Genomic DNA, 22970 nt, shown 5'->3' with positions numbered 1-22970 from the left:
AACCTGGGAGGCAGAGGTTGCAGTGAGCCAAGATTGTGCCACTGTACTCCAGCCTGAGTGACAGAGTAAGACTCCGTTTAAAAAAAAAAAAAACCAAAAAAAAAAAAAAAAAAAACACACACAAAACCCTGGGCAAGTACATAAAGACAATGACATTAAAAAAGAAAATTAACGCAACCACTTTTGGAAAGTAAGTGAATCTTTGGTGTATCTTTCAATAGCAATTGGAGACAAATGGAATTTGGGCTTAAAATAGTAAAATACAGATTGAGTATCCCTAATCTGAAAGTCCAAAACATAAAATACTCCAAAATCTGAAACTTTCTGGGCACCAATATGATGTTCAAAGGAAATGCTCATTGGAACATTTTGAATTTCATATGCTCAAGTGGTAGAAATAATTCAAATATTCTAAAATTCAAAAAAATCCAAAATCCAAAACTGTTCTGGTCCCATGCATTTCAGATAAGGGATACTCAACCTATAATAGTTCTGCTAATAATGGCTATTCTTATTATATACATTATTCTACATGCTTTACACCTAAAAGTTCCTTTTTGAAATTCCACAATATTACAAACCTGCAGTGTACTTCCTGTAACTATGTATATCATCTGAATTATTCTTTTCACAATCTAAGACAAGAACAAAAACTACATGTTGAGGTATTAGAAATTATAAGGCTATTACAATTAGTCACCATATTGCAAATTATGGTTTTCAAAAATCCAACTTTAAGACACACGATCAAAGTTACCCTTAAAAGAATATGCCAGGCTGGGTGTGGTGGCTCATGCCTATAATCCCAGCACTTTGGGAGGCCAAGATGGGAGGATTGTTTGACTCCAGGAGTTCGAGATCAGCCAGGGCAACACAGACAGATCTTGTCTCTACAAAAGACTTAAAAAATTATCTGGGCATAGTGGCATGAACTTGTAATCCCAGCTATTTGGGAGGCTGAGGTGGGAGGATCACCTGAGCCAGGGAGGCGGAGGTTGCAGTGGGCTGTGACTGCGCCAATGCACTCCAGCCTGGGCCTCGTCTTAAAACAAAACAAAACCTTTTCTGAATTTTATTTCTGGTTTAACTGGCCTTATATTCTAAATAGGACTAAGCTTAGACAACTATAAGTAAATAGTCTATAATTTTCTTTTCTAATATTGTCCTTGTCAAGTTAATGTCCAAACTATACATGCTTAACAACATGTTTAATAACATTTTATTCTTTTTGATAATATGGAAAGGCAAGCAGTAAAATACTTATTCTTTGAAAAGTTGAGAAATCATTCAAGAAATCCTCTGGTGGCTGGATTGAACCACTGTAAAATTTTCTAAGGAGCAACTGGTTTAATTTTAGATTTACTTTTCCAAAGAGGAAATACTAAAAATAAGTTAATACTTTAATTTCCACTACTATTACTAACAATCTGTAAGATATTTTTGTATACTATACCTTACATTATACAGTGCCTTACCTTTTTACTTCCATCTTATTTATTTATTTTCATATTTGTTTTTGGTCATGAAATAAAAGTAACAGTGACCATCCATTCAAGTGTGGATTAACTACTGTCATAAAGAACTTATTATAGGATATACTAGTATCACTGTTTTGTTTATAAATATGGTATGCTATTAACAATTTTAAAAAATGAGAACTATAAAGACACCAAGTGAAAATAAAGTCTGACTCATCTAGTTTGGTCAAAAAAGTCCTTATCTTCTTGCCATTAGAGCTAATATGCCCCGAAGGGATCTTAAAATATGGAAATATTTATGTTTTCAAAGCCGGTGACATTACTGTCATACATCTATTTTAATTTCATTCCAAAAAAATACATACATGTACATCCCCCTAGCTTACTATATATATAACTTCATCCAGATCTATGTTTATATATAAAACTAGGAAAACTACAAAATTATTAAATACATCATCTGAAGAGAAGAACTGATCAATGATCTCATAGGCCAATTTGTAGATGTCTTCATTTTCATGATTTTGAAGTTGTTCAATTTTCTCCAGTCCTGCAAGAAATTGTGTAATGTGAAACAACAGTAATATTTAAAGAGCAGTCACAAGATAGAATAATCTTTGGAACACATAACCCAATTTCTGAATTGCAAATTTTTTGAATTACAATTTTTTGGAATTTAAAGGTGAATCTTAAACATAAAAAATTTTTATGCACAAAGATATAGTATATTTATCTTAAAATTAACAACCTGAGTATCTAACTGCTTGTAAATGTATAAGTAATGAGACATCTGCCTATTCATCAGAATACATAACCAATCTTTATAACCAGTAGTAACATGTAAAATTCCATTTGTTTAAGTAAAAAGCAGAATCTTCCTACTTTCCAGCACCTGCCAAGTTTTTCTACTGAGCATGTATGAAAAAAAAATTAAAAATACTGGTGATTAATAAATATGATGCTTAAGATACCTGTTAAGTTTACTGGAAAATGATGAAGATCTAACACAGTATTTCAGGGGAAAATATAATTTTCCCTGTAAACATTAATGAGAATTATAGGCGGAAACACTAAAAAGTACATACTTAACTTGCTGATATGCAAATTGGATCCTGTTTTACTTTAGAGGAAAAATAATTTTAAAGTCTTTGAGAAAAGTGAAATTGCCCCTTCATGAGTGTTCTTCCTCTATCCATTTCTTAAATGGAGGAAGTTATCTTAGCCTCATTTCTCACCTACACACTCATTGTGGTGATCTTCCCATTAAAAAATTTGGCTACTACATATAGGCTGAGGACTTGCAAATTTATAGCTTCATTTATTTTCTGAGCTTCACATGCATAAAATTAAAATGCTTGTGTAATTCTACCAGGAAATTTCATAGCTACCTAAAACTCAAACTGTCCAAAACACAATTTGTTATTTGCCTTCCTCATTTAAACGGTTCATCCTACAGTTGTATTCTTACTTGGTGATAATCAACAATAGCTTGAAATCTAAGAGAAAGCCCAGTTCCCCTTTCCCTCAGTATCCCACAATCAAACCTCAAAAACTTGAAAGTCCATTCACTGGACTTTAAATCTCCTCATCTCCCCTTTGTCTCTATTATTATGACTGCCTTCATTTATTGTGGCTTGGCCACTATATACTTACTTTTTTTTTTTTTTTTTTTTGCCCAGGCTGGAGTACAGTGGCACGGTCTCGGGGCTCACTGCAGCCTCTGCCTCCTGGGTTCAAATGATTCTCGTGCCTCAGCCTCCGGAGCAGCTAGGATTACAGGTGTGTGTCACCACGCCCGGCTAATTTTTTATATTTTTAGTAGACACGAGGTTTCATCATGCTGACCAGGCTGTTCTTGAGCTTCTGGCCTCAGGTGATCTGCCTGCCTCGGCCTCCCAAAGTGCTGGGATTACAGGTGTGAGCCACTGCGCCCGGCCATAAATACTTTCTTAACTGGTCTCTTCCTGCCTCCTGTCTTCATTTCATTTCAAGTCGTCATTCCAAAGGCTTCATTTCCCAGCTATCCATGTTCCATCTGAACATATCCATCCCCTAGATCAATCACCAATGGCCTGTCACCTCCTGTGGCACAATCCACTGGGGATTCCTGGGTCTTACCTCCAATGAGGAAGGCAACGTCCAAGAACTCATATTTTTATTTGAATGTATAAAGATATTTTAGTAATTAAAATGTTTACAAGTTAAAAAAAATCAAGTAGTAGAAATAAGTATTCCTATTGTTATTTTTTGTTACTTAATTAGTTCTGTAGCGCTATTCCCCATCTCTTGTTCCTAACTCGATAGTCACAGATTTTTTTATTGTTGTTGTTCTATCAGTCACTTCAGTAACTTTAAGTATATCTTTTCTTATTACATTAATTTTGAAGCCTCTCAACATTCCCACTTAGCTGAAGTTATGGGTTCTCCTACTTTTGCAGTTACCTCTCTTTTCATTAACTTTTCACCTTCTGTCAGAAATACCTTTACTTTTATGCTTATCCAGATAGGTAACATTTACATTGTGTTACACAGCCACATTTGAAACTTTTATGTTCTGTCTGTATATTAACTCTAAGACTTGAAAGCTAATAAGTATTGTTTACATTCCAGGAGGCTCTGGTACATGGCCATGTTTGGAAACTACTGCCCTAAAGAATAAAGCATCTGCTGTGCCATAAAGCTTAAGACTTCACAGGAGGCCAGGCGCAGTGGCTCATGCCTGTAATCTCAGCACTCTGGGAGGCCAAGGCCAGTGGATCACCTGAGGTCAGGAGTTCAAGAGCAGCCTGACCAACATGGTGAAACCCCGTCTCTACCAAAAATGCAAAAAATTAGCTGGGCATGGTGGCAGGCACCTGTAATACCAGCTATTCAGGAGGCTGAGGCAGAATTGTTTGAACTCGGGAGGCAGAGGTTGCAGTAAGCCGAGATCGTGCCACCGCACTCCAGCCTGGGCAACAGAGCAACACTCTGTCTCAAAAAAAAAAAGCCTTCACAGGATGCTGGTTACTTCTCCAGCTTTGTCTCTTGGTGGTTTCTACCCCATACTGTGTGATTCAGCAACACTGAACTACTTATAATTTGCTGAATGCTATTTCTCACCTCAGACTTTGCTCATGGTGTTATCTCTGCCTGGAACACCTTTCATCCCTTTTTACTTTATTAATCCTTATTCATCTCTCAAAATCCAGCTCAGGTGCACTTCCTGCTTCTTCCAGAATGGATTAGGCATCCCATTTTGTTGTACATTTCTATTAGGGTAATTAGCACATTACATCAGTTCATGTTTATCAAGACTAGACTACATGCCTTGAGGTCAAGGACTGTGTCTTGTTTACCACTGTCTTCCCAATAACTTATCACAGTGCCTGTTCAATATATGGCAGCAATTCAGTTACCTAAGCATATGTAAGAGGCTGAGCAGGACTGTACATATAGAATGTAATATTGACTTTATTCTGTTACTTGAATACCTAAGAAAAATATAGATGTGCTCTATTAGTCGGCAAATAAAGGTAGTTACAAAGAGAACATTAAGAAGTGGAATAAGAGCTTATAATAAACTTACCTCCACATTCTTCTATAAGATTGCCTATGGTTTCTGCCTCATCTTCAGCCATTTTTAATATATTACTTAGTCCATCGAGTACTACTTGCACAACTTGTGCATCTTTTACAGTCAGCAAGTTGCAAAAAGGTGGGATAACATTTTGCTGGATAAGGTAAGCCACCTGAAGAAAAAAAACAACATAAAATAATGCAATATAGGTAAACTTTGTGTGCCATGTTATCTCACTGGCATAATTTTGATTTTGAAATTTTGAGTATAGAAATATGACCTCATCTCTCTCATGTTAAGTGTGTCTACGTTATTAATCTAACCTTTTTTAAAAAATTTAGTTTCCTTTTTCCTGAACTTAGAAAAAAACAACATAAAGTTAAAATAAAGGCATCACTCAACTTCATATTAAACATTTCTTTGCCATAAGAAATATTTCCCTCAAAGATCTTTTTCCCTTTAAGAGTAAGAAATTATGAAATCAGTTAAGGAGGCTGTTAAGGGAGGCTGTATGCTATTTTTATTTAATTAAATTAATTAATTTAATATATAGAGATGGGGTCTCACTATGTTACCCAAGATTGATTGATTGATTGATTGATTGATTGAATATACAGAGATGGGGTCTCACTATGTTGCCCAGGCTGGTCTTGAACTCCAGAACTCAAGAGATCCTCCTGCCTCGGCCTCACAAAATGCTAGGATTACATGCATGAGCCACTGCATCCAGCCTGGATACTAGTTTCAAAAAACTATAACGGTTCAATGTGACGGCATCCAGTGGCTCTCATGTGCCTGGCTACTTCTCAATTCACTATTCTATTGATTTCATAATATTTTCAATGATTTCAATATTTCATTAGTTATAATTTCCATGCATTATATTAATATTTCTGTTCTGCTCTGTATTTATGTGAATTCACTGATAACCACCAGTCCACAGCTTTTTTGTTACAGTTATCAATTTACTGCTATTCAGCTCTAAATTTGTTTTTACCTACTCTGTGAAACAGATCTCACCTCTTTAAAACTGCTTTTCCTTTGCCAGTTGGTACAATGTTAAGCTTTGTCACCTGCACGACCTGAGAATGGGTGCCTCCTTTCCTATACATCTTATATTCCTCACCCTAGTTCCTAAGCCCTAGCCTTCTGGTTGAGTTTTTAATTCCTTGTTTGGTTTGCTGCTGAATTTGTTATTGTTGCTGTCTTTTTACTTTTTGTTGTTGTTGTTCATTTGTTAGGAGAACCTGTGATGCAGTTTCTTTCTTCCATATTAACTTAAGAAGTCTGTTCATTTCTAATACTGTTAAAAACAAAACAAAACAAAAAATTCCTGACTATAGGGGCCTCAATTTTACCACAGATTAAAAAATTCTTGTAGGCCAACAAACTGGGAAAAAGGACACTTCTATGAAGTATGACTAAAGGAAGTCAAGGTGATACTTCTATGTGAAAAAGAAAGTTATATACCTGTTATAAAAAAGTTAGTACCTGTTATCTTGCTATTATTTTATTTTTTTAATAGAGATGTGGTCTCACTGTGATGCCCAGGCCAGTCACAAACTCCTGGCCTCGGCCTCCCAGAGTGTTGCTATTATTTTAAATTATAACTTACTCAAATCTAAATCAAAATTACCTGTACTTTTATTTTACCAGTTTTGAGAAATACATTTTAAAAAGCTTAACTTACTTGATCTTTCCTTCCACTAATTGTTAAGTTACTTATGGCCCAAGCAGCTTCTTTTTGAGTGCCAAAATCCCCCTGTAAAAAGGCAAAGCAAAAGGCTATAAAAATTGCCACATAGAGTAAACTGGAAAAAATGTTTGCTGTGATGATTTTTCAACTGCTTATTTCCCAAAGTCTCCTTTTAGTCTTTCTGTATACATCATTTTTTCTTAAGACAGGTCTTTGAACTATACCCAATCTACCCTAAATACATGGAGACACTTTTCTGTGAACTCTCCTGGATACAAACTGAGTTGGTATTATTATTTAATAATATCAGATTAAATGAAGTTGGTGATAAAATGAAATAAAAATAGTAAAGAAAAAAATTTAAAAATCTACAATATCACTAGAGTCATGTAAACTAACATATTCTTTTACACACAAAGCTTTTACACACAAAAATGATACCCACCATTAATGAAACTATGATCAAGATGTTATACATTGCCTTTCAAATATGAAATGAGAAATATTTAAAAGTCACTAAAAAATTCATATATATAAACTTCATAATCTCATTTTTGAGAATTCACCAAGAAAATAATATAAAGCAGAGTAACATCTTTCTATATATGGTTATCACAGCACCGTAAGAGCCAGAAAGTAAAAACAACTAAAATTCTCAATAAGCATAATTGTCTTATTATGGTAAATCTACTGAATAAGCAACTATTAAATATTAAGACAACTGGCAACCTGAAAAAATGCTTATGATGTATTAAAAAACCATATAAGTAAAAGAAATGCAAATTAAAATATCCATATCTCCTTTCATATTTATCAGAATAAGAAAATCTAAATATTTGTGTGTGAGGCTGGTAGGAGTATAAAATGGCATAATTCTTATAGAGGGGAATTAGCCCTATAATAGCAAAATTTACATGTATGTTTATCTGTAGATCCAGTAATCCCAAATATAATTGGGCAAAAACATTAAAAAAACTTACAAGCTATTCTATTTTTTTTTTTTTTTTTTTTTTTTGAGAGGATCTCACTGTTGCCTAGGCTGGAATGCAGCGGCGCAATCTCAACTCACTGTAACCTCCACCTCCCGGGTTCAAGTGATTCTCCCACCTCAGTCTGCTGAGTAGCTAGAACTACAGGCATATACCACCACGCCTGGCTAGTTTTTGTATTTTTTGGTAGAGACGAGATTTCCCCATGTTGGCCAGGCTGGTCTTGAACCCCTGACCTCAACTGATCTGCCCACCTCAGTCTCCCAAGTGCTGGGATTACAGGTGTGAGCCACTGCACGCCACAAGCTATTCTTTTATTTTTTTATTTATTGAGATAGGTCTTGCTCTGACGCCTAGGCTGCAGTTCAGTGGCGCAATCTTGGCTTACTGCAAGCTCTGCCTCCTGGGTTCATGCCATTCTCCGGCCTCAGCCTCCCGAGTAGCTGGGACTACAGGCACCCACCACCACATCGGCTAATTTTTTGTATTTTTAGTACAGACGGGGTTTCGCCATGTTAACCAGGATGGTCTCGATCTCCTGACCTCGTGATCTGTCCGCCTCGGCCTCCCAAAGTGTTGGGATTACAGGCATGAGCCACTGTACCCGGCAGCTATTCTTTAAAGTTCTGTTTAACAACGAACACTGGAAACATCTCAAATATCATCAATAATGGATTGACTTAATACATTATAGTGCATCCGTACAATGCAATACTATGTAGCTATGAAAGGGGTAAGAAAAACAAGGAATAAGAAAAAAAACAAGGAATAAAGAAGCCCTCTATATAGTGCTATGGAAGTGACATTGTTTTTAAGTACATTACTGAAGAAATATATTCTAAAGGCAAACAAATGTCAAAGAAATCTTAAAAGTACATTCAGTAGTCATGCTGTCAGGGGCAATATGGCTTTGTTTTTTTTTTATATCTATATATCAAAATATATATTTGCATCTCTTTTGTCTCATGCTGAAAATTAGGATAGTTTTTTTTGGTCTTTGGGATATATGTCATCAATGATGTACTTAAAAATAATGTATATTGACATATATCCACAGATCTAAACATACCAATATATAAGAAAAATAATTATGTTAATGTTTTTAGGAAGATTTTCAGCATAAAAGAGATGTAAATATAAAATCAGAGGAATAAAAATTAAAAACCCTGTTATGTTAAATATCCAATAATATTTAATAGCTTCCTTTCATTCATGATTCATTTTTTATGAACTCTCATGTTCCTGAACTCATCTTTCACTTTCTACAACAATGCCTATCATTTACTTTGTTTACTCAGACCTAGAAAAAATGACAACACTGTAACAATGATCACCTTTATAGCTGAAATATGATCCTTAAACACCATTCTCTACAAAACAAAATCAAGATACCATAGAAAAATAGTTAATTCCAGTTCTAGATCAGAAAACATGTAAGATAGGCTGGGAATCATATCATATCCAAAAGGTGTAGCTCTCAAAAACTAGTGATAACATAAAAGACACAGGTCACCAATTCTAAGAGGTTCCTGTTGGTCAGGAACAAACAGAGTGTCAAAAAGAGTAAAAACTAAAATGGATTAAAACTTGCAAAATATATTTTAAAAATTCATAATTTCCAAATGACACTAAAAAAAATCTACTCTGGTCTGCTTTCAAGGTTATTAGGAAATGTGTCATTCTAAAACATGACTGATAAGGACAAAGAATCAAACATTTATCTTGCCTATCCTAAATGAACTATATTTCACAGTATTAATAAACAACAGCTGAGAAAGAAATGCTCTTGGCCGGGCGTGGATGGCTCACACCTGTAATCCCACCACTTTGGAAGGCTGAGGTGGGTGGATCACTTGAGGTCAGGAGTTGGAGACCAGCCTGGCCAACATGGTGAAACCTCGTCTCTACTAAAAATACAAAAATTAGCTGGGTGTGGTGGCGTGTGCCTGTAGTCCCAGCTCCTTGGGAGGCTGACACACAAGAATCACCTAAACCGGGGAGGTGGAGATTGCCAGTGAGCCAAGATAGTGTCACTGCACTCCAGCTTGGGTGACAGCGAGACCGTTTAAAAAAAAAAAAAACAAAAACAAAAAACAAGACAAGTTCTTTACTAAAGAATCATGGCCAATACACAAAAAATGACAGAATTAGAAAGTCACCATTTTGCAACTCCTAGTAAAACAAGGGATCCTAACAATGATCATCAATGCTACCTAAAAACCACAGGTGAAAGATTAATGGATAACTTTATAACCATCAGCTGGAACAGGCTGTAACACCTGAGGTCAGTCATCAATCTTAGTATCACCACATGTAAGACACATTGTGTCTCCTTATGTGAATCATTAGGAAATAAGAGTTATGCATGACATATTCTTGCCTAAAAAACTGAACTCGATTTACAGGAAACATAGAGAAACAGATTTATCTTCTCTTTAATTACAGATCAGTGTTCAGAACCCTCATGCTGTGATTGTTTCTTCTACTTTATGTGTGTGTGTGTTTTTTTTTTTGAGACACGGTCTTGCTCTGTCACTCAGGCTGGAATGCAGTGGCATGACCGTGGCTCACCACAGCCTCAACCTCCCGGATTCAAATAATCCTCCCACCGTAGCCTCCTGAGTAGCTGGAACCACAGGTACATGCTACCATACCTGGCTAATTTCTTTTTTTGAAAAACTTTTTGTAGAGATGGAGTCCCCCTATGTTGCCCAGGCTGGTCTTGAACTCCTGGGCTCAAGTGAGCCTCCTGCTTTGGCCTCCCAGACTGCTGGGATTATAGGTGAGAGCCACTGCACCCACCCTCATGCTGTAATTGTGATAAGCTGTTTCTCCCAAATGCTAATATGAAGATGAGAGATGATATGGCATACAATAGCATACTTATTTCCTATCTGATTTTGGACAATTTATTTGTCTATACCAGGGTTTCTTCATCTATCAAGTGGGGATAATCCCTAATCTTATACGGTTAATCTCATTAAATGAGGTAATGTATGTAAAGTGCTTAGAATACTATGTAAGCATTTATTATCAACAGTAACAATATGAAATTTTAGTATGGCCTAAGATAATGGCAATTTTGGTAAAAGAATGATACAGAGAAAGGGCTAGGATTTGCCCCCAACCCCTCAAAAAGTTTCTTGTATATAAAAACTGCTAGGTTCAAAAGTTGTAATGTTAATATTACTTTACTGTATTCATGCCACTGTATAGCTTCTAATTAAACAGAAAAGTATAAATTCACATAATGTCTTAGATTTAAATCCCCTTTCCCCTTACATGAGATACATGATACATACAACATGATTTTCTTACCTTATCCAAAAGGTGTATTATCATTGGTACAAGATTGGCATCAATTACTGCCTGTACCTGCTGCTGATTTCCTGCAGTGATGTTGGAGAGGAACCACACTGCTTCCTGTAGAACAAGAGCATTTGAGTATTTCTCATTAAAAAATAAAATGTGCATATGAACTAAGAAAAAAAAGCATTCACTACACTGTCCCAATGATTTTATTATGAAATGAGCTCCATAATAAAAATATCAGGAATCTCAATTCCTTTACAGCCCTTTCCATATTTTCTTTGGACAAATAGCTAATGGACCTAATTCAAATCACAATGAACTAATTTCAAGAATTCTGAAGAATTCTTGAAAACAATGCTCCCAAATAGTGTGACTCAAAAGAAGCTTGGCTGAAGAAATTTGAATGAGCAAATATGAAATAATGAATGAGCAAATATAAATGAGTATAATACAAATTCTAAAGCAGCTGTAAATAAGATTCAGTGCCCTTCCCTCACATAATGTGCTTTATTCTCCATTCTATTCTGATGAAGAATGTTAGCTGAAATAGATAAATATCAATTATCCACAATAATGGAGACATAAAAAACAAAATAGTACATTGTTTTAGTATACTTATTTGTAATAGTCATTCACTGCATCATTTCTCTCAAGGAAAAGTGGAACTAGATGTTTGATTGCTTTATTGGTCTATCTTAATAATCTTTTTGTTACTCTTTACATCACAGTTGGTGCTACTTCTGACAAGATAATGGTGGCCTTAAGCGTTATAATCATAGATAACTAATAAGTTTTACTCTAAAAAAATTAGTATTAGCTAATGTATACTAGGCTCTTTTGGATCAGATCACAGGACCATTTTAATGAACCTGTTAGAGATTTTAGGGTGCCGGGCTAGTTAGGTGAGCTGTTCTTGGGTTATAATCATTGGCAATGTTGTAATCAATAACCCATGTTATTTCTACAACAGCCTCAGATGCACTCCAATATCAGCATCACCAGTCAGTGCCCCCTTTCCATAGCCACCACAAGCACACACGCATGCATACACACTATTCTCTATTAAGTACCTATAAAACACTAAACTTATAAGAATTACGTAACATATATATTAAAAATTTCCAGTCATACAACATTCAACACCCAATTATCTCTATTTCATCATTTCCGAGAGAGCCAAAATACCACTTTTCATAATTGGTCTTATATATCAAAAAATAATTTATTAATGCTTGTTATAGAATAAAATTTTTATTTTCTCTTGATGTCTAAATGACAGCTTGTATTAAGAATATTACAGACATTTCTAAGACTCTAATTTTACAAATAAAAACTGCCGACATTTTAAGTGCAATTTATTTAGTAGTATTTAATAGTACTTACTTTATTAATTTTCTCTTTGGGATGTGTCAGGAGTGCTGGGAAGTGTGAAAGAGCATCACAGTTCAAAACTACTTGTGTTTGCTCATCAGTTCCAGTAACAATGTTGCCCACGGCTCTAAGTGCAGCAGTCTGAAATGCACAATGAGATGTTCTATGTGAAATATTTTTTTTTTTTTTTTTTTTGAGACAAGGTCTTGCTCTGTCCCCAGGGTGGAATGCAGTGGTGCAATCTCAGCTCACTGTAACCTCTGCCTCTCAGGCTCAAGTGATCCTCCCACCCCAGCCTCCAGAGTAGCTGGGACTACAGCAGTGCACGACCCTGCCTGGCTAATTTTTGTATTTTTTGTAGACACAGAGTTTCACCATATTGCCCAGGCTGGTCTCGAACTCCTAGGCTCAAGGGATCTGCCTGCCTCGGCCTCCGAAAGTGCTGGGATTATAGGCATGGGCCATTGTGCCCAGCCGAAACACTCCTTATTAAAAGGCTTGTTAGGCACCTTATAAAAGATAAATGCATTCATTCACTCATTATTTCTTCCAACAAACCTATTTTTTTTTTGAGACGGAGTCTCACTCTGTCGCCCAGGCTGGAGTGCAGTGGCTTGATCTTGGCTCACTGCAACCTCTACCTCCCAGGTTCAAGCGATTTTCCTAACTCAGCCTGCCAAGCAGCTGGGATTATAGGCACATGCCACCACGCCTGGCTAATTTTGTAATTTATTTTTAGGAGAGATGGGGGTTTGCCACGTTGGCCAGGCTGGTCTCGAACTCCAGACTTTGGGTGATCCACCTGCCTTGGCCTCCCAAAGTACTGGGATTACAGGCCTGAGCCACTGCACCCTGCTCCAACAAACCTATTGTTTTTGAGCACTTAGTGTCAGGCACTGATGTAGCAACAGAGATGTGAAGATAGATACATGTTCCAGCTCTTACAGAGCTTATATTATTGTAAGAGAGGAGTCAATAAACAATTAAGAAGGATAATTTCAGACAGTGCCATAAAAAAAGAAGACAGAACTTTAGATTTAGTGTTGAAAAAATAAAAACAGCTAGGTGTAGTGGCTCACGCCTGTAATCACAGCACTTTGGAAGGCTGAGGTGGGTGGAACACTTAAGCCTAGGTGTTTGACACCAGGCTAAGCAACATGACAAAACCCCGTCTCTACAAAAAATTAGCTGGGTGTGGTGGCATGAGCCTGTAGTCCCAGCTACTCAGGAGACTGAGGTGGGAGGACTGCTTGAGCCTCGGAGGTCCAGGCTGAAGTGAGCTGTGATCACACCACTGTACTCCAGCCTGGAGAACAGAGTAAGACCCTGTCAAAAACAAAAAGACAAAAAACATAGTGCTTTTCTGAAGGAAAGCAGACACCTGCTTAACATGAGATTTCACTATGGTATGAATTTGAATTATCAATTATTTTTCTGTGGTTGCATGAGGTCATTTCCCGTTAAGTAAAGCTTTTTACTCTAATTTTCCTTTCTACATGACAAATGATCCAAGTTTTTGAAAAAATTGAGATATAATTCATGTAACATAAAATTTACCCTTTCAAAGTGTACAATTCAGTAGTTAATATATTCAGAGTTGTGTAACTATTACAAGTATCTAATTCCAGAACACTTTTTGATCACCCCCAAAATGGATCACCTGTATCCATTAGTAGTCACCTGTATACATTAGTAGTCACTCCCACACTGCCTTCATCCCTATGTCTCTGGAAGACACTATGCCTGTCTCTAAGATTTTGGCTATCTTGGGCACTTCATATTAACAAAATCAAAACGTATTTGGCCTTTTGTGTCTAGCTTCTTTCATTTCACATAATGTTGTAAAAGGTCATGTTACAGCATGCATCAGTACTTCGTTCCTTTTCACGACCAAATAATATTTCACTTTGTGAATGTATCATATTTTATTTAACCATTCACTGGCTGACAGACATTCAAATTTTTTTCATTTTTTGGCTATTATAAATAACGCTGCTGTGAATGCTTGTGTACAAATTTTTGTGTGGATATGCATTTTCATTTCTCTTGGGTATCTACCTAAGAGTAATTAATAGTCAGTTCATATTGCAACCTTATGTTTAACTTTTTCAGGTACTGCCAAAACTATATTCCAAAGCAGCTGTACTATTTTATATTCTTAACAGCAGTATATACCAATTCTAGTTTCTTACACCCTCACCAAAAGTTTGTTATTGTCTTCCTAACTACAGCTTACATCCTGGTAGGTGTGAAGTAGTATCTCACTGTGGCTTTGATTTGCATTTCCTTAATGACTAATGATGTTGAGCTTCTTTTCATGTGCTTACTGACCATTTGTTATATCTTCTTTAGAAGCCTGTTTACTCAAATATTTTGCCCAGTTAAAAACTGAGTTGTCTATTTTTGAGTAGTAACAGTTCTTAATATATTAAATATTTTAGATGTAAATCCCTTTGGCAATACATAATTTTCTAATACCTATTCTCTTCTATTCTATGTGTTGTCTTCTCACTTTCTTGATGGTGTTCTTTGAAGCACACACACGTTTTTAAGTTTTGTGAAGCCTGACTTATCAATTTTTTCTTTGAAGCCTGACTTATCAATTCTTTTTCTTTGGTGGCTTGTGGTGTCGTATCTTAGAAATCACTGTCTAATCTAGGGTCATAAAAATTTATGCCGGTATTTTTCTTCTAAGAGGTTTACATTTTTAGATTTTATGTTCAGGTGTTTGATCTATTCTGAGTTTTTGCATATAGTATGAAGTAGGGGTCCAACTTCATTATTTTACTTGTCGATATCCAGTCGTTCTTGCCCATTTGTTGAAAAGGTTATTCTTTCCCCAATGAATTGGCTTGGTATCCTTACTGAAAATCAACCGGCAGGGCGAGGTGGCTCATGCCTGTACTCCCAGCACTTTGGGAGGCCGAGGTGGGCAGATCACCTGAGTCAGGAGTTCGAGACCAGCCTGGCCAACAGGATGAAACCCCATCTCTACTAAAAATACAAAAAATCAGCCGGGCGTGGTGGCAGGCACCTGTAATCCCAGTTACTTGGGAGGCTGAGGCAGGAGAATTGCTTGAACCTGGGAGGCGGAGGCTGTAATGAGCCGAGATCGTGCCATTGCACTCCAGCCTGGGCAACAGAGCAAGACTCTGTCTCACAAAAAAAAAAAAAAAAAAGTAAATCAACTAATCATAAAATGTATAGGTTTATTTCTGAACTCTTGATTCTATCTCATTGAGCTGCATATCTATATTTATGCCAGTATCACAAAATTTTATTTACTGTAGCTTTGTAGTGTTTTGAAAATGAAAAGTCCCCAAACTGTGTTCTTCTTCAAGATCATTTGGCTATTTCTAGGACCCTTATATTTCCATACGGATTTTAAGATCCCTCTTTGTAAAATTCTGTCAAAAACCAAAAGCACATGGGATTTTAAGAGGGATTGCGTTTAATCTGTAGACAAACTTGGGAAGCATGGTCATCCTAATAATATCAGACAATCCATGAACATGAATGTCTTTCCATTTATTTAGGTCTTCTTTAATGTCTCCCAAAAATGTTTTGTAGTAATCCAGCTTCTTTAACAAATAAATTGAAAAGAGGAAAGATAAAAGAAAGGAAAAGAAAGTTGCACAGTAAAAGAGGCTTAAAATATATAGCCAGTAGATGCAATGTGTGGTCTTTATCTGGATACTGATTTAGTAAAATTGTGAAAAAAATAATGAAGCAGTAAATAAAATCCAGATACTGACTCAATATTTAACATTAAGGTTTTAAAAAGTCTACAGGTGGTATTGTGGTTATGTTAAAAAATAGGCTTAAATTTTAGAGCTGCAAGCTGTGTAAAATGATATCTGGAATTTGTATCAAAATAAATTTGGAGGAGTAGAGATACAGAGAACAAAGCTACATGGAGTTCCATTACACTATTTTATTTTATGATATTATGGCATGAAAGTTAAGAAGTATAAGAAAATTTCTATAAGGTGTCAGGTAGAGTAGAGAATTTCAACTTTCCTTGAGCACTGGCTAAAGGTAAATTCCAAGCCCTACAGATTCTTAATGAAGTCCATTATGAAAACTGAAGATACATTCTGGAAAAACAAAAAACAAAATACAAACCAAAATTCTGTACCAAGACATAAGTACCACACAAAATAAATACAAACTTAAGAATAAACATATGGCCAGAATATTTAAGATAAGTCATAAATACCCTTAAATGACAAATTATTATTATTTTTTTGAGATGAAGTTTTGCTTGGTTGCCAGGCAGGAGTGTAGTGGTGTGATCTCAGCTCACTACAACCTCTGCCTCCTGGTTTCAAGCGATTCCCCTGCCTCAGCCCCGCGAGTAGCTAGGTCTACACGCGCATGCCACCATGTTGGCTAATTTTGTTGTTGTCGTTGTTGTTGTATTTTAGTAGAGACAGGGTTTCACCATGTTGGCCAGGATGGTCTCAATCTCCTGACCTTGTAATCTGCCCACCTCGGCCTCCCAAAGTGCTGGGATTTCAGGCGAGAGCCACCATGTCGGGCCAACTTATTGTATTAATTCTTTCTGTATTTAGCTAAGTGTTCTTTCTTTAAAGTGATTTAATTTTAAGGTACTGGGTCTCTAATCTATGTATCAGTATCAACTGAAGAGCATTTTAAAGTTCAAGTTTCTAAGAAATATTTTCTGAAACAGAATCTCCAGGGGTTGAGCAAGAGAAATTAAAAACATATTCTTTAAGCTCCACACATTTGCCTTTGATGTTCAGGCATAATGACTTAGGCTACAGACTAACAGTTTTTCTTATGCGATTATTGTACTTTACAGATTCTAAGCCATTAGCAGATTAAAATATACTATTCACTTCAGAAAGGTAGGAGGAGCTTGCTGCGTCTCCCTCATTACAACTGTAGCTTGACAGCTACTGCTTATATCTCTGAGAACTTCTCACACTGTTTTTGGCTCTTTCTAGATACAAGTTCTTTGGGATAAATATTATGTGAAAGAATTTAAACAATAAAAAATAAATTTAAATAAGTGAAAAGGAACAATTTAGAAAGCCCCTAAAGAGCACATTTCAGTACGGTGCCCTTATTTCAGCATCAATGAAGTTAAGAGTTAAAGGTGAGTAAAAAAGGATGGTTGGCAAGGAAGAAAAAGGCAAAAGTAGGGAAGTGACAGAAGAACAAAAAAAGAGTAGGCAAAATTAAGTGTCTGTCAATACTTGTTTCAGATGCCATGCATGTTGCTATAATGAACTTCCCTGGTCTACATTAAAAATAAGTAATCCGGCCAGGCACAGTGGTTCACACCTGTAATCTCAGCACTTTGGGAGGCTGGGGTCGGAGGATCATTTGAGGCCAGGAGTTCAAGAACAGCGTGGCCAACATGGCAAAACCCTGACTCTATCAAAAATAGAAAAAAATTAGCTAGGCATGATGGTGTGTGCCTGTGATCCCAACCACTCAAGAGGCTGAGGTGGCAGAATGGCTTGAACCCGGGAAGTGGAGGTTGTAGTGAGCTGAGATCACACCACCTCACTCCAGCCTGGGTGACAGTGAGACCCCATCTCAAAAAAAGAAATTAGTAATCTACAATGGACTCTTCTTGCTTATTATTTATTTTCCTCTTTCCATCACAGATTTGTTGTTATGCTAAGGATATACTTTAAACTACTGAAACTGTCCATCTTTGAATGCCATGCTTAAAGCAATTAGTGGTAAGAAATACTTATAATTTTACTAGAACAAACTTACCTGAACTTTAACTTCCTGGTGGCTGAGCAGAGGAACCAAATGAGGAACTATTCCAGAGTCTATTACCATCTGTATTTGTTCATTGCCAGCATCAGTAAGGTAAGAGAGGGCCCAGACTGTATCTACCAATATCTAGAGAATAAAATAAAAATTCAATCAACTTTTAAATATTTTCTCATTTTAGTAATTCTTGACCAAACGACGATTCTAAGATTGTTCAACTACCTTATTCCTTTCTTTCTTCTCCCAGTTCAATTCATTTGAATCTGATCGCTATTGTATTAAACGCCATCATCTATAAATATCTGTACTAAGATGTACATCTTTTAGCCATATTCAGGATTCCGATCCCAGATTAGTATCCACTCTTAGTTCACTAAGATACACATGCACACTACACAGCTCATAAAACAGGAGAAAAAGACATTCTCTTTCCCAAAGGCTGAGGGATAGTAGGTCCAAAAACATTGTGGCTCATGTATAAAGCTGGAAAGACTACACGTATCCAATATGCACAGTTTCTCAAAACATCTGGGCTAGATGAATATATTCAAGGAGTTCTCTAGTATCATAAGTACCATGTAGATATGCCTAAAGCCAATAACCCAACTATTCGTATTATAGTATTATAATAGTTAAATCTTTTCCAACTAGTTTGTTTTGCCTTATAGAACTGGAGGCAACTTTTTTTTTTTTTTTGAGATGGAGTCTTGCTCTGTCGCCCAGGCTGGAGTGCAGTGGCGCGATCTCGGCTCACTGCAAGCTCTGCCTCCTGGGTTCATGCCATTCTCCTGCCTCAGCCTCCTGAGTAGCTGGGATTACAGGCACACACCGCCACGCCCGGCTAAGTTTTGGCATTTTTTAGTAGAGACGGGGTTTCACCATGTTAGCCAGGATGGTCTCCTGACCTTGTGATCCGCCCGCCTCGGCCTCCCAAAGTGCTGGGATTACAGGCGTAAGCCACCGCGCCCGGCCAGCAACTTCTTAAATAGTGGAAGTCCCCTACAGCTGCAGATCAAGACATTAATCATAGGTCAATCTGTGAGATGAGATCTGTAATTAAAACAAAAAATACGTACTTCACTACACCTGCTACTTATGGAAAATAAAAAATAAAAAAAAGCCTGTGTAATCAGCTTCTACTAAGTAGCCTACTATTTTTTTAATGATTATATCTTTAAGTACAACGGGCCTTGTGTTTGATCTTTCCTAGCACATTAAGTCCTAATTAGAAGTTATGACCAAAGGGCAGTATGACAAACAACTGTAATTGCTGCAAATAAATACACAAATTATTGACAAAGACATGGGAATAATAATTGTGCCTAAAACTACTTTCAAAGCTTTTCTAGATTATGAATTCTGTGTCAAGACAAGCTGGAGAAGTATACAATCTTTAAAACTATAAACCAGGCAGGGATTGGTGGCTCACGCCTGTAATTCCAGCACTTTGGGAGACCAAGGTGGTGGACTGCTTGAGCCCAGGAGTTACAGACCAGCCTGGGCAACACGGTGAAACCCCATCTCTATGAAAAACACAAACAATTCGGCATTGTTTTTTTTTTTTTCCTTGTTTTTTAAGACCCTGACTTTAAAAAAATAGTAAAACTGTAAACTAATGTTATGTTTAAGGTACCCAAGAGAAAATAAAACAATAAAAAAACATAAAAAAAAAAAGACACCCAAAAACTCCTAAAAGGAGAAAATAGCGCTTTGCCATTGTTTCTTAGGAAATTCAAGAAAGCTCTAAAGATATTTCTAATGTAAAAAGATATTAAACGAAAGAGTTTGCACAGGCTGGGCGTGGTGGCTCACGCCTGTAATACCAGCACTTTGGGGGGCCGAGGCGGGTGGATCACGAGGTCAGGAGTTCAAGACCAGCCTGGCCAACATACTGAAACCCTGTCTCTACTAAAAAATACAAAAAAATTAGCCAGGCGTGGTGGTGGGCATCTGTAATCCCAGCTACTCTGCAGGCTGAGGCAAGAGAATCGCTGGAACTCAGGAGGTGGAGGTTGCAGTGAGTGGAGATCATGCCACTGTACTCCAGCCCGGGTGACAGTGCGAGACTCCATCTCAAAAAAAAAAAAAAAAAGAGTTCACCCAGAAAGAGTGGTATCAACATATGTGAAAAAACCTAAATTTCAATTTGCAAATGTAACTGAGTTTCTTTTCTGGAATATCAACATATGCTAAAATTTGTTGACATAGGCCAAAAATTTCAAGTTACTTGCTCATAACTGTATATAAAAGCTAGATACATGTTTTTAAAGGACATGTCACTAATATCCTCAGATCAAAATCATAATTCAAATCAAACTTCTAAAACATTATTTAGTAAGCAATATTATTTGTTAATCATGTTACTAAAAAGAACAATGCAAACAGACTTGAGAAATTCTTCAAGAAATATCAAAGGCAAGAAAATGGAGTCACAATCTCATCTAGATCGGAGGAAATAGGTGGAAAGAACATAATACATCTCTAAATAAAGTCAACCAAGATGTCCTGTTTTCCAGTAGAGGTATATAAACTTTGAAGTTAATCTTTCTTGCCAATATTTATTTATTTATTTATTTATTGAGACAGGGTCTTGCTCTGTCACCCAGGCTGCAGTGCAGTGACATGATCACAGCTCACTGCAGCCTTGACTTCCCAAGCTCAGGAGATCCTCCGGCTTCAGCCACCGAGCACCTGAGACTACAGGTGCACACCACTATGCCCGGCTAATTTTTTTGTATTTTTTATAGAGACAGGGTTTCATCATGTGGCCCAGTCTGGTCTCGAATTTCTGCACTCAAGGGATCCTCCTGCCTCAGCCTCCTAAAGTGCTGGGACTATAGGCATAAGCCACCACACCTGGCCTCTTGTAAATCTTTCAAAGCAAAATATTATGTAACTGTTTGATACAGTAACATTCTAATTTTAATTTGTTCCAGACAAATTAAATTCTGGTCAAAAGGTACAGGCCTTTAAATTGTAAAGAAATGAAGCAGCTTGTCCAACACTGGTCACCGTGCCAAACTGTTTTTAAAGAACCACATGAGTTCCTGATTGTTGCTAAACATTTCATTCATGTGTTTTCCCTTACCCATTATATTCCTGGTTTCTCTAACACACCAAAGGCTGGTCTGGCTTTTACAAGCACTCAGGGCAGTTTTCCACCTCATTCATACTCCCTGAGTTGCTTTTTCCTCTGCCATCTGTGTTAGTAAAAATAAGCAAAATATATTTGCTATGTTTAAAATCTTGCCTGCACTGATTTTTTTTCCCCTTGTTGTTTGAATAATCAAGAGTTATCTTGATAAATGAAGCCACTGCCAGTCACTGTAACTGAGAAATAGAATAAAAAATGGAATTAAAGGGCAATTGATGTCCATGGTTTGGTATGTGTATATGAATACAAATCCATGCACAAACATTTTCCTTTTTCATCTTTCAAAAAACAAAAATAGCACTATCTGTGTGTGCTTTCATTGGCCAAACTGTCAAAATGAGCTTCCATAAAAAGCACATGAACAATCAAAGACACGATCTTAGTAAGAGAAATCACTACTAACTGGCAAATTTAAAAACTTTTAATGTCAGTTTTTACAACACTAATATATATATACACACACATTATTGCCCACACCAAAATAACAGTTATGCTTGATTTCTTAACTGGTATTATGTTTCGTGATATGGGAAAATCTGACAGTATGCTGACACAATGTGTTAGTATAGTATTTCTCCCCTATGTCACAGGGGAAGCCCTAGAAATACATACATACATAAATATATAATGGGACATATTTACTCACATTTACGTCTGTGTGATGAATTAAAACACAAAGGGCTGGCAGAATCTGAGGAGAGAAATATGTAGATTTAAAAACATACACAGATAAAAAACGTATATATATAATGGTATCTCTTTTAATTTTTTTTTTTTAAGTGTTTACCTCCTGAATGGTTTCCATTGGTGGTGGTGGGTCTTTGTGGCGACATAAGTTGACCATAACCCAAGTAACATTTCTTAAGAATGTTATAGGAATAGATGGACTTATGAAGGAAAGTAAAGGTTTCACAACTCCAAGACTTATGACATAATCTCTACACTGGGGCCCATCACCTGTAGAAAAAAAGGATTAACTCAATAAAACATTGACAGTAAGCATTTTCAGAAAACACAAAGCATTGGGAATATGCTGCTTCATGTATTTTAACCAGATACACTGTTCAGTTTTAGACAATAAGCAGGCTCACATTCAAGATTTCTGAGCCAAGAGAGGCAACATAAGGTGATAAGGTAATCTTTTGCACATTATTCCCATCTTCAGTATTTTGCTGTTCACTTAATTAAACTTCTGCTTTTAACTTCTCTCTCAATATTACTCTCGGTTTAACAAACTTTTTTTTTTTTTTTTTTTTTGAGGTGGAGTCTCGCTCTGTCGCCCGGACTGGAGTGCAGTGGCCGGATCTCAGCTCACTGCAAGCTCCGCCTCCCGGGTTTACCCCATTCTCCTGCCTCAGCCTCCCGAGTAGCTGGGACTACAGGCGCCCGCCACTTCGCCCGGCTAGTTTTTGTATTTTTAGTAGAGACGGGGTTTCACTGTGTTAGCCAGGATGGTCTCGATCTCCTGACCTCGTGATCCGCCCGTCTCGGCCTCCCAAAGTGCTGGGATTACAGGCTTGAGCCACCGCGCCCGGCTTAACAAACTTTTATGTGATAAAAAAGAGGTATCAAGAAAGTATTTGTTGAATTTGTACTTACGATCCAGTATCAGCGCATCAAGGTTATGAACTATAAATTACTCTATACACTTAGA

The 22970-nt window shown here is 36.8% G+C and overlaps 1 protein-coding gene and 1 non-coding gene across 3 annotated transcripts in view; both read right to left on the bottom strand.

Moving 5' to 3' along the window:
* The window catches only part of KPNA4 (karyopherin subunit alpha 4), a 67491-nt gene that overhangs the window by 7988 nt on the left and 36533 nt on the right, over nt 1-22970 (bottom strand). For both annotated transcript variants that reach the window (XM_010366715.2, XM_030928117.1), the window contains exons 9-16: nt 22104-22273; nt 21963-22007; nt 18160-18291; nt 12418-12546; nt 11041-11145; nt 6728-6799; nt 5047-5209; nt 1934-2028 (exon numbers count right to left, since the gene is read on the bottom strand). In XM_010366715.2, coding sequence (XP_010365017.1) covers nt 1934-2028; nt 5047-5209; nt 6728-6799; nt 11041-11145; nt 12418-12546; nt 18160-18291; nt 21963-22007; nt 22104-22273 — 911 coding nt within the window. The remainder of the gene's footprint in view (nt 1-1933; nt 2029-5046; nt 5210-6727; nt 6800-11040; nt 11146-12417; nt 12547-18159; nt 18292-21962; nt 22008-22103; nt 22274-22970) is intronic.
* LOC115892278 lies at nt 11872-12204 on the bottom strand. The gene has a single exon (XR_004052176.1).

Source organism: Rhinopithecus roxellana, chromosome 1 (genome assembly GCF_007565055.1).
Source record: "Rhinopithecus roxellana isolate Shanxi Qingling chromosome 1, ASM756505v1, whole genome shotgun sequence".
NCBI classification, from domain to species: domain Eukaryota; kingdom Metazoa; phylum Chordata; class Mammalia; order Primates; family Cercopithecidae; genus Rhinopithecus; species Rhinopithecus roxellana.
The sequence above is the reverse complement of the archived record's forward strand: the minus strand, read 5'-3'. Positions and strand labels throughout refer to the sequence as shown.